The sequence below is a fragment of the Myripristis murdjan genome, chromosome 18 (assembly GCF_902150065.1).
Source record: "Myripristis murdjan chromosome 18, fMyrMur1.1, whole genome shotgun sequence".
NCBI classification, from domain to species: Eukaryota; Metazoa; Chordata; class Actinopteri; order Holocentriformes; family Holocentridae; genus Myripristis; species Myripristis murdjan.
Window position 1 is genome coordinate 22,283,497 of NC_043997.1, and position 13,340 is coordinate 22,296,836.

The following is a 13,340-nucleotide window of genomic DNA, read 5'->3' on the forward strand; positions in this document are numbered from 1 at the left end:
TTGGACCGTGCAAAAAATACCTCTATCACTGATCATTTTTAATTTTGAAAACAATCAACATTTTTATGCCATTTTAGGCTGTAAAACCTCTGCTACACATTATTATAGACAAACTTTAACAATTTGAGAAGATTTCCAGCTATTTTTACAAGTGTTAGCTGGGGGGAAATCCACTTGAATGACAGGAGGCTAATAGTTAGCACTTCTCGTGGCTTAAGAAAGTCTTAATGCTAGCTTTGGCAGTGATTTCTTTACGTTCACAATGAACATTTAACCATCCATTATGGGATTAACATGGATTCTATTTTTAGCTGATCAATCAGCTTTAAAGGCTGCAATCAGGTCAGTCTCTCAGTTGTATCTGCCCTGTCAAAAGTAGCAGTTTCTAATGATGTGGCTGGTTCATTTACATCTCAGCAACAGCCATAAGCTGTCTCAGAAGCCTCGTCTTTCTCTTGATCATCCTCCTCCTCCTCTGGCTGCCTGCTTCACCTAAGGGGAATAAATCAGAGGATCAGCAGTAATCACAACTCAAACACCATGTGTCATTTTCAGCCCCACAGATCAAATGATCACAACTTCCCCCACAGTGAATACTTCTGCTGGCATTTAACATTTACATTCACATCTCTTCGCTGACATTATTGGTATAAAATATCAAGGTGAATTCAGCTTCATACTCTATTTGTTTTTAATTGAGAAGACGTAATTTCATATGGGTGTCACCCCAGCAATGTTTGTCAAGTCATTTCAGATGTGGGCTGACATTTAGCATTCACTGCATCTTATAGTGCTACTTCAGATATGCAAATCTATGAAGCAGCCAAACAGGGAGGGAAAAAAAAAAACATCTTGAATCCCTCTGCTCCTCCCTATCTTCCATGGCCTGCAGAGAAACAGAAAATGAAATCTCCACTTGGCAATTTTAAAGAATCAATATTCACCTCTTCCACCACTAAGTGCCCTAAAACCATCGACTTCACAGCCGCTGGAGCCTCTCAGATTCTCCAAGGACACAAATAATCTGCAACTATTCAGCATTTAATGTGTAATGGAGGTGGAAACCATCCAACCATGTTACTCCAATGTCCAAATAGGTCATGTCATTACCCCTCAAGTTATGCCCTGTTGCACCAAGTTTTAGTCCCTGGAAAGGTGTACGCTGGATGAGAAAATTACTAAATGAAAATTACTTGTTACTTGTTATTTTTTTGACACAGGTGTACTGTTGCAGGCATAGGGGGCTGCAGACTGCTTGCACCTTGCTGTCCAGACTGCTTTGTGTTTACTCTTATTCATGTCTGACATAGAGTTATATTAATATATAGGGTCAGTACTGGCTTTTACTAATAATCAAGCATTAGTCAGTCATGTCGTCAGCCTCTAATTCAGCTGAGGTCAAGTGTAATTATACCAAACTACGTCTATGGAGGCCTTTAACCTGAATCAAGTCCAATATATTTTTATCTGTGCTGCAGCAGTAGTTTCAGGATAGTAATAGAATTTATTTTCTTTGAACATCTAATTTATTCAAGTAGTTGTTCAATATTGAACTGCTGGAGCCTCTCTGATTCTCCAAGGACACAAATTAATCTTCAACTATTCAACATGTCATTACCCTCAGAGTTATGCCCAGTTACATCAAGTTTTAGTCTCTGAAAGGGTGTAAGTTAGATGAGAGATGAGAAGATGGCTGACTAAATGAAAATGGATCCACCTTCTCTGGGGCCTGCGGTGGACCACCCACATAGACTCCATCAGGAAAAAGGCCCAGCAGAGGTTGTACTTCCTGCGCTGCCTTAGGAAGTTCAACCTGTCTCTGGAACTGCTCACACTTTTCTACTCTGCCATCATCCAGTCTGTCCTGTGTACTTTCATCACTGTCTGGTTTGGGTCTGCCACCAAACAGGGCAGGAACAGACTGCAAAGAACAAGCAGGTCTGCAGTGAAGATTATCGGGACTAACCTCCCCTCCATTCAGGACCTGTACTAGTCCAGAGTCAGGAAAAGGGCCGCCAGGATCTCTGCACACTCCTCTCACCCCGGACACAAACTGTTTCAACTTCTCCCCTCTGGTCGGTGCTACAGAGCACTGTTCACCAGAACCACCCGCCACAGAAACAGTTTTTTCCCCCAGGCTGTTGGTCTGATGAACTCTTCATAGTCACAGAGTGTCAGGTCCATACGCACTGCAGCATCGCACATCATTGCACATCATCTTGTATATAGTTGTTATAGTGGTTTGTTTTTTTACTTGTTTATTTTTTCTCGCCCTTTCTGTTTTTTCTTTTGTTATTTAATTTGTCTATTTGCACTGTTTACGTTTCTATCTGCACTGTTTACTCCTCTATCTGCACTGTTTACTCTTCTATCTGCACTGTTTGTTTCTATCTGCTGTTTACTCTTCTATCTGCACTGTTTACTCTTCTATCTGCACTGTTTACGTTTCTATCTGCACTGTTTACTCTTCTATCTGCACTGTTTATGTTTCTATCTGCACTGTTTACTCCTCTATCTGCACTGTTTATGTTTCTGTCTGCACTGTTTACTCTTCTATCTGCACTGTTTACTTGTGTATTTGCACTGTTTACTTGTCTACTTGTTTATTTTATCACCTTTTTTCTGTTTTCTCTTTGGTTATTGAATTTATGTAAATTACGAGAGAGCAAAGTTTACTGGAGTCAAATTCCTTGTATGTGAACACATACTTGGCCAATAAAGCTGATTCTGATTCTGATTCTGATTCTTCTGATTCTGAAAATGACCAGAAAATGACCAGTTACAACTTGCTGTCCAGAATGCTTTGTGTTTAGTGATGTTCCTGTCTGAGGCAGAGTTACACTAATATATAAGGTCAGCAGTCACTTTCACAGGTTGAAGTAACTAATTACATTTACTCGCATTCCTGTAACTAAGTAGCTTTTTTGTGTACTTGTACTTTTTTTTTTTTTTTTTTTAGTATTTTTTGAAGTCAGTAATTTTACTTCCAATAAAAAGTGCACTACAAAAAACTGCAGACTGTGGTAAAAACTGTGGTACAAGTGTGGAAAAAAAACAGAAAAATATCAGTGAGCTCAATCATCATATCATAGCGCTTATTCCACATGTGTCAGTTGAGTCTATAGGATCCTCACTTCAGTTTAGTGTAATGCCCCTTTAAAAGCATGCAGTTTGTAGCGTGTTCTCTCCTCCTTTTCTAACTGCATGGAAAAGATCACAGCTAACACAGTTATGGAGCTCAGTCACTTTTACTGCCAGGACATTTGAAATGAGCCACTTTGTACTTTTACTGCAGTCGATTTTTACTGCACATCTTCTACTTCTACTTAAGTAAAACATTAGCAAAGTAACAGTACTTCTACTGGAGTATTTGTTGTATTCTTTCCACCAATGGTCACTTTTACTAATAATCCAGCATTAGTCAGTGATATCACTACTACATCGGTTGTCTTTGGAACCCATCTTGGGGATTTATGGGGGAAATAACATGAATGCTAAAGTTCATTTTATTGCGGAATCCATGTCAGTGCTTGTGGTGTATTCATTTATCTTAATGCTTGTACTCAAAAATCACATTTTAAGTGTTTTTATTGTCGTATAGGAGCCCATTTTGCTCAGTGGTGCCCCTACTGGTTATAAACTCAGTTGTTCATCTTTAAGGGATTTAGTATTTGTGCCAAAACAGAGTACAGGCTTAAATGTGAGTTTTTGAAAGCCATTAATGTCAGCACCAACCCCCACAGATATATATTGCGGTCATTTTGTCTATATGTCTGTTGTCCTGGGTCAACTGACCTGAGGGAGCAGCTAACGCGTAACAGATTTCATTAGGCTTGGCTTCAGTGAAGAGTTTTAACGTCCAGTGATGATCTAAATGGCCTATTTTCGAGGAGGAGGCTAAAACAATCCGGTCTTAGCTACTATTATTGGTTATCTCTCTCCTCATTGAAGTTCAGGTGGAGCAGTGCAGACAGCAGATTATACTCTGCCTGCTCTCTCTGTCTCCCATTGTTCCTCCACCAATTGTATTGATCTCTCCTCTGTGCTCAAACATTCTCGCTCCGCTGAGATAAGTAACAATGACCAGGCTTCCTGTCATGGCAGAGACCTACAGTGTACTTATACACCCAGTCATCTGAAAGCATGTCTGGAGAAATGTCAGTGGCATCGGTGCAGTTATTCAATTCTGTGTAACATAAATGTCACACGAGCTTTCAGTAAATTGTATTGTGTGATGAGTGAGGCGGAGAGGGCTCACCGGCAGCACATTATTTAACTTATATATCATATCATATACACATAAGTCTGACAGTCTCTGCCACCCAGGAACTGACACATGGAAATAATATTGTAAATTACACATTAAAAGACATCTGTTTTATATGTACATATTCTATTCAAGAGGTATTTTGCAGATATATTTCATTATAGATGCAGTCTGTATAAAGGCTGAAAGGTGAAAGGTCTGTAGATATTCTATGGATATACTAGTATATTTTATTTTTATTTTTATTATAAGGTACAGAAAGGTTTTTCTTTTTTCTTTGGCTTTCTTTTTCTTTATTTTCTTTTTTCTTTCTTTTTTCTTCTTAAGTTCTTTTTATTGATCCACTTTATTTATTTTGTCACTTGTTATGTTTGAATTTTCTAAAGATACTTTTTTCTCTCCTAGTTTTGAGAGTTATCTATCTATCTATCTATCTATCTATCTACAGTACGTGTAGTTGAGACAATAAGTAATTTGACAATTATGGCTTTAGATGCTTAAACAGTTACTACTATTACTATTACTAAAATTAGTACTTCTGCTACTGCTAACATCAATAATGTTCACATTAACAATTAATGGCCATAATTAGAAAACTGTATCTACTGCTCACCGGGGTCAGAGTTCACGTGGATTGCGCATGCGCAAACATCATGGTGGCACTGGATGAGCCGGCTGGGGAAGTTGTGGAATAATTCCCAAACTAAAGTTTTAACGATACGAATGGGGCGTTAACCCGGACAATATTATAATTGTTACGCTACACTATAAGAGTGTGTCCTAAAGAAAGAAGAAGAACAAGATGACAGCCAACGAGGATCAAGAGGTAAGAAGGAATGGTGATGCTGTAGCAGGCTAACAGGCGTTAGCGAGTTAGCATAGCTGCCCAACACTTCACAGTACTGTGTGCTAATGCTAGCTGCTGACCAGCCTGCCTTTATTAGCTTAGGTGTCAGCTTGTGTCTTTGCTCGCTACCTTGAAAACTGCTCTGCATATTGTACAGACAACATGGCCGCTTTTATTCTACGCCTGTAAGAGGTTTGTTTAGCTGAAACAGCAGCCAGGCCAGAGCTTCAGGTGCATGTCCAGCTGTTATTAATCCCCGGTGCGTGTCGTTTTGTCGTGTACGGAGAACGGGGCACGCCAGACTCCATTCAAAAATACGTCACGTTAGTATGTCCTCGCTCACTGGCAAAGGTACTCGTCGTATACACTGTGACTTAAGACTGTTTATAAATATTTTGGATGTACTCTTTACTTCGGCATACATGTCAAGTGTCACCTTATATTAATAAATGCCAATTTCTATAATTATTTGTCTGTCATCCCAACCAGTTCTCTTTCTCCTAAATACCAAGTGTGGCGAGGGTTGCGAAAAGCGCGAGTTATGTCTATAAGTTTTAATTGAATTAAATACTGTCCGGTACTTTTATATGTGTGCCGAACTGAAAATGGCCCCTCACTGCTTAGAACAGGTCTGGATCATGTCTGTGTACCCAGTAAACTATTTTTAGATGTGCAAGTTTCTGAATGGCTTGTGTTCACTCAGAGCTGTCATTAATTACGTTCATTTTTACATAAAACTTTATTTCTCACTAATTGTCTTTGCTGTATTTGTATGTTTAACAGATGGAGCTGGAGGCTCTTCGCTCTATCTATGAGGGGGATGAGTGTTTCAAGGAAATCAGTCCAGTTTCTTTCCAGTTTAGGGTGAGTATTGCCATATAGTGCCTCTATGGTGGTTCTACACAGCGTACATTCTGTTTCCCCTGTATTGACTGAGAGCTACACACCAAAATGTGACAGGCTCACTTGGTTGCAAAGTATTTTTAACATGACTCAACACCTATGTTGTTTACAATGTTTATATTGCTCTTTGTTACTTATTATCTGTATATACTGTTTATTGGTACTTATTATCTGTATATACTGTTTATAGTGTAAATTATGCTTCATATCTTGCTATCCACTTTGCTGCTGTAATACGTGAAATTTCCCCACCGTGGGACTAATAAAGGAATATCTTATGTTATCTTATCTTATCTTATCTTATCTTATCTTTACCAGTTTGAATCGTGGCTTCATCTGTCAAGTTGGTATTAGGGCTCACATTGCCCTGCGTGAGGTTTTGTTCTGAGTGAATGAAAGTCAGAGGAGGTGGAGACACGTCACTGAACCTGGGGAGTCTCTTGTTTTTAATATTACAGATAGGAGAGCTTGAGGACACCAAAGCTTTCATCCTGGATGTCACATGGCCGGAGATGTATCCTGAAACTGCCCCACAAATATCCCTAGATGCTTTTTTCAACAACAGGATGTAAGTTGCAAGTGCATTTTTCTGTGCTCTCCTGTGCAAATAACATATCAATTAAAAAAAAAAAAAGGCTAAAATAGAATTTTCATACACTCTTGACAACTAAATTTGAAAACACCAATGCTGACGGCAATGGCGGAAAGTGCTGCAGCATAAGTTGGAATGTGAAAACGTTCTGCCACAGGTGTCTGAATGGGATACTGAGCCTGTCAGAATGTAGATGTTTTACCAAACACGGCAGAGCTGACATGCAGTTCACAGAGATGGCTTTGAGGAGCTTCAGCTGAGTCATGTTGGCACACCTTAATACTACTAAAATGTGATTTAAATAAGCTAAAACAGTGCAGCAAGACAGGCTTTGCAGAATACAGGCTACCACAAGACTGAGCTAATAAGATTGTATTCAGCATAGATATCTTTCCATTTGTTACTATTGTGTAACATTTACCACAAAGCTAACAGTTTTCCATTTCACCAGTATGGATTGGTATGGAAAATCTTGATTTTAATGTTTATATGGTTACAGTGTTTACATTTGGATTTCACCACATTTGACTGACAGACATAGTTGCAGGATTTTCAGGTAGATCAGGAGAAGACAAGGGAAGAAAAAAACTGTCCCTGAGGAAAAAAAATATATTTAGCCAAAAAGGGAGTCAAAGAGAACAAAAAGTTGCTCAGTGCCCAAAATAAGAGTGACAGAACACATTTGGGGATTTATGATAGGGTAGAAGTTTTTGTTGTTGTATACGAGCGCACTCTGCTCACTGGCGCCCCTAGTGGTTAAAAAACTCAGTCGTTCATTTTGAGGAATTTAGTTTTTGTACAAGCTTAAAGATGAGTTTTTGAAAGCTAGAAATGTCAGCACCAACCCCCACAGATATATCTTGGTCATTTTTTCTGTCTGTTCTATGTATGATGTGTTGATGTGACCCCAGCGGCCCCGACACCAAGACGCTGATCCTGTCTAAGCTTAATGAGCAGGTGGAAGCTAACCTGGGCACTGCCATGATGTACACGCTGTTTGAGTGGGCCAAGGAGAACCAGCAGACCCTCATGGAGAACCACCAGCCTGTCATTACTGCTGTGGTCAGTGAATGAATGTAACGTTACTTGTTTCAATATTTTACAAGATTCTGTTTATTTTTTTCTCACCCATCAAGCAAACAGAATGGCCAGTGTCATGACGTCTGTTGTTCCAGTGCAGACCCAAGCAGAGCTGGGAAATGTGGCCCAGAACCCAGTTGGACCTGAGACAAATGAATGGCAGTGATTTCACAGTTGATATGAGAAGTTGATGAAACAAAACTTTGTCGTACCTGACGTAGTCGCCTTCTCCCCTTCTGCCTGACCGTGACGTAACACATATAATCCATCAATCCTCCTTGCCAATAAGGTTTAAAGTATAAATCCATACACTCTGTTATTCTTGCTGACTGAAACAGCTAATCCACAAGTTCTTTCATCTCAAATCCACTTGCTGTCGTGGATGGCATGAAGATTCCTTGTGTGAATCATTTGGAATCAGCTTTGCAGTTTTGTTGTATGTAGCAGCATAATACACACATTGCCATTTTGAACTATAACCTATGATCATTTAGTGCCATCTTCTGGCAACGGATACACTTTATAGGGAGCAGGATCCAGCCTTATTACATCACATGTTTGACATTTCTAACTGAAAACTATTGTCAGTGTTCTGAGACCTGCAGCAAATGGAACCGACTGAGACTGGACTGACAGTCGCTTCTTTTAAAAGAACCCCGAACTCGGCCACGTCCGGGTCAGAACCTTGGGTGTTAGTTGATTCAAGCAAACTCAAAACCTCTAGCACACAGTGTGGCTGCCTTGTTCCCTGATGATGCCTCCATCTCTGCCAAAACGCACTGGGTCATGTTGTTAAAGTGTTGATTTAAACTGCAGTGTCATGCAGGAAAGGCTTTTCAAATTTGTGTACTTGAAGAGTAACATGGGACTCTATTTTAGTGAAAGCAACAACCCCAAATCAGAGAGCACACGGCTCCTTACACAAAAATCAGTTTTGTGACTCTTATTTCTCTGCAGACACTGGCATCCAGCAGTGACATAACAACTAGCACCTCAACAGCCAAGAAGAAGGAGAAGAAAGAGCAGCTGACCAAAGCACAGAAGAGGAGGATCACCAACAGAACAGGTGAATGAGTCTTTAAGTATCAACATACATTACATCCAGTTAGCAGTTACTCTTGCATTAATGCACAACAGTTAGTAGTACAGTAGTGCACTGTAGTATACACTACACTCCTGTTATTAACCACAACTGGGCCTCATGTCTCTTCATTTCCTGGTTTCACTCTATAGTTTCACAATTTTTATTAGCTGTGTTCAGTCAGAAATTACCTCCTGCTTTTGCCAGCTAACTTTCTTTCTTTATAAAATCTTTGTTGCAAGTGCTAACCCTAACATGATTGATCGGATGGTAAATGCATTCATAAAACAGTCCTTAAAGGACCATAGCAGTAATTTTGAGTAGTTGGCCCGTTTATTACGTGAGTTTTTGGTTGAAAGACCCACCTTATAATGCTCTGTTTCTGTGGCTAACAATGTCATGGCCATTCCTACAGTCACCACAGAACTGACAATTTGATATGTAAAGCAAATTTTCCCTGGTGGAGGGACCTGTTCACTCCAACCAATTTCAAGTCATTAGAACACAACAGTGCTGCTGCTTTTAGGAATACTAACATGGAGGACTTTATTCCGGTGAAGGAATACTGGCGTGAAAAAAGTTTGAAGTCTCTAAAAGTTCATTTTGATATCGTAGTGGAATGAATGGAAGCCAGTGACTGGATCAATCCAGCCATTCACACTACATTTACACTGCCAATGTAATGTGACCCAATTCCGATTTTTTGCTCTTATGTGGCACAGATCGGATATGCTCGCTGACAGTGTAATCAGGAAAAGATGCATGCATTCGGATATTTTGAGATCGGATACAGGCCTCATTCATATGTGGAAATAAATCAGATATGTATCGGATATGTGCCAATGCGACCGCCGTGTAAACAGGCTGATCGGATTTTCTTACACGTTGCGTCTAACGTCATCAAATCTGCGACCAATTAGCTTATTTTGTCGCATAAATAGTGAACACGCGGTAAACGACAGACTGAACATGGAGGCTAACCTGCAGAGAAAGATGAGAGATGAGGAGGAAAATTCGGCACAGTGGTCAGTTGAAGAGGTCAGATGTCTTCTCAGTCTTTGGGGAGAGGAGAAAATTCAGGAGAAAATAAAAGGGACCTACAGAAATAAAGCCGTGTTCCAAGGCATGCGCGATGTTTCACATGCTGTAGGCAAGTGTAATCGCGTGAATCAGATATGGGTCACTTGATAAAATACGTGTAACCGCACAGTAAAAAAAAATTGGATTCAGGCAGCAAATCCGATCTGGGCATCAAGACTTGCAATGTAAATGCAGCCTCAGTCTGTGGCTCTGCTGAGGTGTTATGGACGCCCAGGTTGTTTTGATAGCAGCCTTCAGCTCGTCTGGACTGTATATACAATTTATTACAACTCCTAAGTATTTCACTTCCTTTTTAACTGGAATCTAATACACATCTGTCAGAGGACGGTCATGTATGGCAGCTGAACTCTTGACTAAGACGGTACAATCATCTGCCAGCTCAGTTATGTGCAGATGATTTCTGCACACATTTAAGGGCTCTGTGTCAGAGCTGTTTTTTTTTTTTTTTTATGAAAATAGCTAATAATTCTTCAGCTAAAATAAATAATAAACCAGAGCAGGAACTGTGAAGGAATTTTCTCTGCAGCTGTAGGTCACATTTAGCCCCTTTTGAGCTGCATTGATAAGATCTACTGTCTCCATGCCACCAAGGCCATAAGTCTGGGACATGGCAGACACAGGGAGACAAGGCCAGGCAGACTGACGCCTTTCATGAACACAGAGCTGTTGACCTCTAACACAGTTAGGATAGGATTCTCCTTTCAAAATGAAGCATGCCAGTGAGAAACCCTCAGAATCGGTGTGCTGCACAATGTTCGCTCTTATAGAGCTCATTCTCTCTTCTCCTCCGATGAGCATCAGTGCACATCCTTTGCATAAGACATCACAGTCTCCTGAGATCTCCCTCACTCTGTGAATTGACCAGAACCTCTTTTCCATCACAGGAACAACTGCTGAATTGCTTGTTTAACCTCAAATCTTGTAGAAGTTTCTTGAGGGTGGGAGACTAAACTTTTACAGTCCAGACGAGCTGAAAGCAGTTACCACGGCAGCCTGGGCCTCCATCACACCTCAGCAGAGCCACAGGCTCATGGCCTCCATGCCACGCTGCACTGATGCAGCCATTTGTGCAAGATGAGCCCCAACCAAGTGTTGAGTGCATAAATGAACATATTTTTCAGAGGGTTGATATTTCCGAATGAAAGTTTCACTTTTTGAATTAAATTTTGGAAAAAATGAACTTTTTAATTATATTCTATTTTTTGAGATGCATCTGTGCATCTGCTTGCTTGAGGAAAAGATTGGTAGAGATGTGATGTGTATACATTTTGTAAATACTAGGCTAAACATGCAAAATCACAGTTACAGTCCTTTAACAATTTTAGAGCTTATGATAATGGGTTGCATTAAAGGCAGTAGTGACTGAGTAACATAAAAGACAATCGATAGTGGTGCACGTTGTGATAATTTGTGCTTTCAGATAACAAGGGGGAGCTGCCAAGAGGTTGGGACTGGGTTGACGTTATCAAGGTAAGTGCCTTTTCCTCTTGAGCCGCTACAGTTTTGTTTCTCCACAAGATGGCATATCTAATCTGAAAATGAGCCTGCGTCGCCATTCATCATTAACCACTCCATTTTTTTTCATTCTCCCTCGTCATTGCTACCATCTGATCTTCCAGCACGTAAGTGAAAACTTCCTAAAATAAAACTCATACAGGAATACTTATCAGCATGAAGCAATGTGTAATTTCTGTCTGCTGTTGTAGCTAAGCAAAACAGGAGGCAAAGAGGAGGACTAGGTCAGAGAGCAGTTACCTGGCGCTGCTTCTTACGAGGAGGTGCAGTGAAGTCGGCTGAAGTGGCCACGGCCTCCTGGTGCTGCTGCTGTCTAGATGCCTTAGGATCACCAACAAGTTCTGCTCAGATGGCAAGAAACCAAAGCAGGCTGGATAACACTGGACATCAGCTCTGGACTGCACGCCATTCTGACAGGAGATGAGGCTACACACACACTTACAGCTGAATATTTTATTATTATTTTTTTTTAATCAAAGAGTCTATATGTGGACTTAAGATTGTGCTTTAGCATTGGGTGACAGCAGCCCAAGCTGTTTTTTTTGTTTTGTTTTTTTTCTGTGAGGTACAGCCAGGTCAGAGTGAACACCAGGCTTTGCTCAGTGCACACACCCCACTCTCAAATTTCTGTTTGATTATGTGGTGCAGGTTTGCGTGATTTCCTTCTCACAGAAGAGAGATAGACTTACATGCTGTCACTGCCAATGATGTAAAAGTCTCACTGAGATTGGATCCAGTTGCCAAGTTGCGGAGCCACAAAACGTGAGGCTGTGATTCTAAATGGAAATGTCAAAGTATCAAGTGTCATCCCGCGGTATCTCTGAGGTGTCGTGTGGCTGTGCTTTGTGAAAGCAGACAACATTTTAAAAACTCACTAACTGGACCTGTTATTCTTTTCAGCCTCTCTTTCTTACTTTGACAAATGTTTGCTCTTCCCAACGGACTGAGAAACTTTACATTTTTATATATGAATAAAAAAGATTTGGTTGACTGCTTGTAACATGGCCAATGTCAATGACTCACTTTGTGCTCAGTTATGAAAACTGTCTCCTGAGGTTGTTTAATGAAAGAGGAAAATACAGTTTGATTCATGCAAGTAGTTTGTCCTCTTGCAGCTTTGTAGCTGCATGCATGTGTAGTCTGTTCCCATAGTAATGTAACCTGAATAGTACTGAGTTGCAAAACATTTTAAAACAATGAAGTGATACACTGGCAAAGTTTGAAATACTTTACGAGGATTATATAGATCAAATAATTATGTTCGTCTTGTTATTATTATTTCCAACAAATTGTCTTAGGATCATCCATCAAATCTTCATGTAACTTAACCTTATTTTTTAAATCAGGTTTGTAATCTGTTTTAAGGCCAGATTTGAATCTGAACTTTATTTGTCAGTTCACTACATTTTGCCAGAAGAAGACCAGAAGATTGGTGATTTTTCCTTCAAAATAAATGTGGAAAGTTTGACACTCTTGAACAAGAAAGAAGAAAGCATATCGAAAAGTATGCAGACCACAAAAAAATAAAATAAAATCCTAAGTGGCAAATTTCCACACAGCAAACAGCAGATTTTGCATGTTTTGAATGGTGCTTTCATTAATTATTAAGAAGATGAATGATTAAACTTACAAACAAACATTTTGGAAAACTTTCCAGTTCAGGTGACCTCCATGGTAAACATGAGGTTTTTTTTTCTCCATGTTTTATTTAACATTTATATGCCCAAATAGTGACACCAGCCTGATTGCTTTGAATATCATGACAAATAATAAAATTAAAACACTTTTATTAATTATTCATTGATTATGAAAAGGAATAAATATATAAGTTAAAAGGAAAAAGATTGGGAAAATGCATCGCTCTCAACAACACAAATATTTAAAGAATGAGAACAAAATGAAAGAACCTCAAATGGAAAACTTTGTGTGGAGATTCACCAGATATAATATCAAC

At 39.7% G+C, this 13,340-nt stretch overlaps 1 protein-coding gene across 1 annotated transcript; it reads left to right on the forward strand.

Moving 5' to 3' along the window:
* Nucleotides 1-4,891: 4,891 nt before the first annotated feature.
* On the forward strand, nucleotides 4,892-12,390 carry rwdd (RWD domain containing 4). The gene is made up of 8 exons (XM_030076797.1): nucleotides 4,892-5,093; nucleotides 5,898-5,978; nucleotides 6,476-6,585; nucleotides 7,521-7,671; nucleotides 8,647-8,755; nucleotides 11,292-11,341; nucleotides 11,491-11,493; nucleotides 11,578-12,390. The coding sequence occupies exons 1-8, from the start codon at nucleotides 5,070-5,072 to the stop codon at nucleotides 11,608-11,610; spliced, it is 561 nt and encodes a 186-aa protein (XP_029932657.1). The 5' UTR covers nucleotides 4,892-5,069; the 3' UTR covers nucleotides 11,611-12,390.
* The last annotated feature ends 950 nt before the right edge of the window (nucleotides 12,391-13,340 follow it).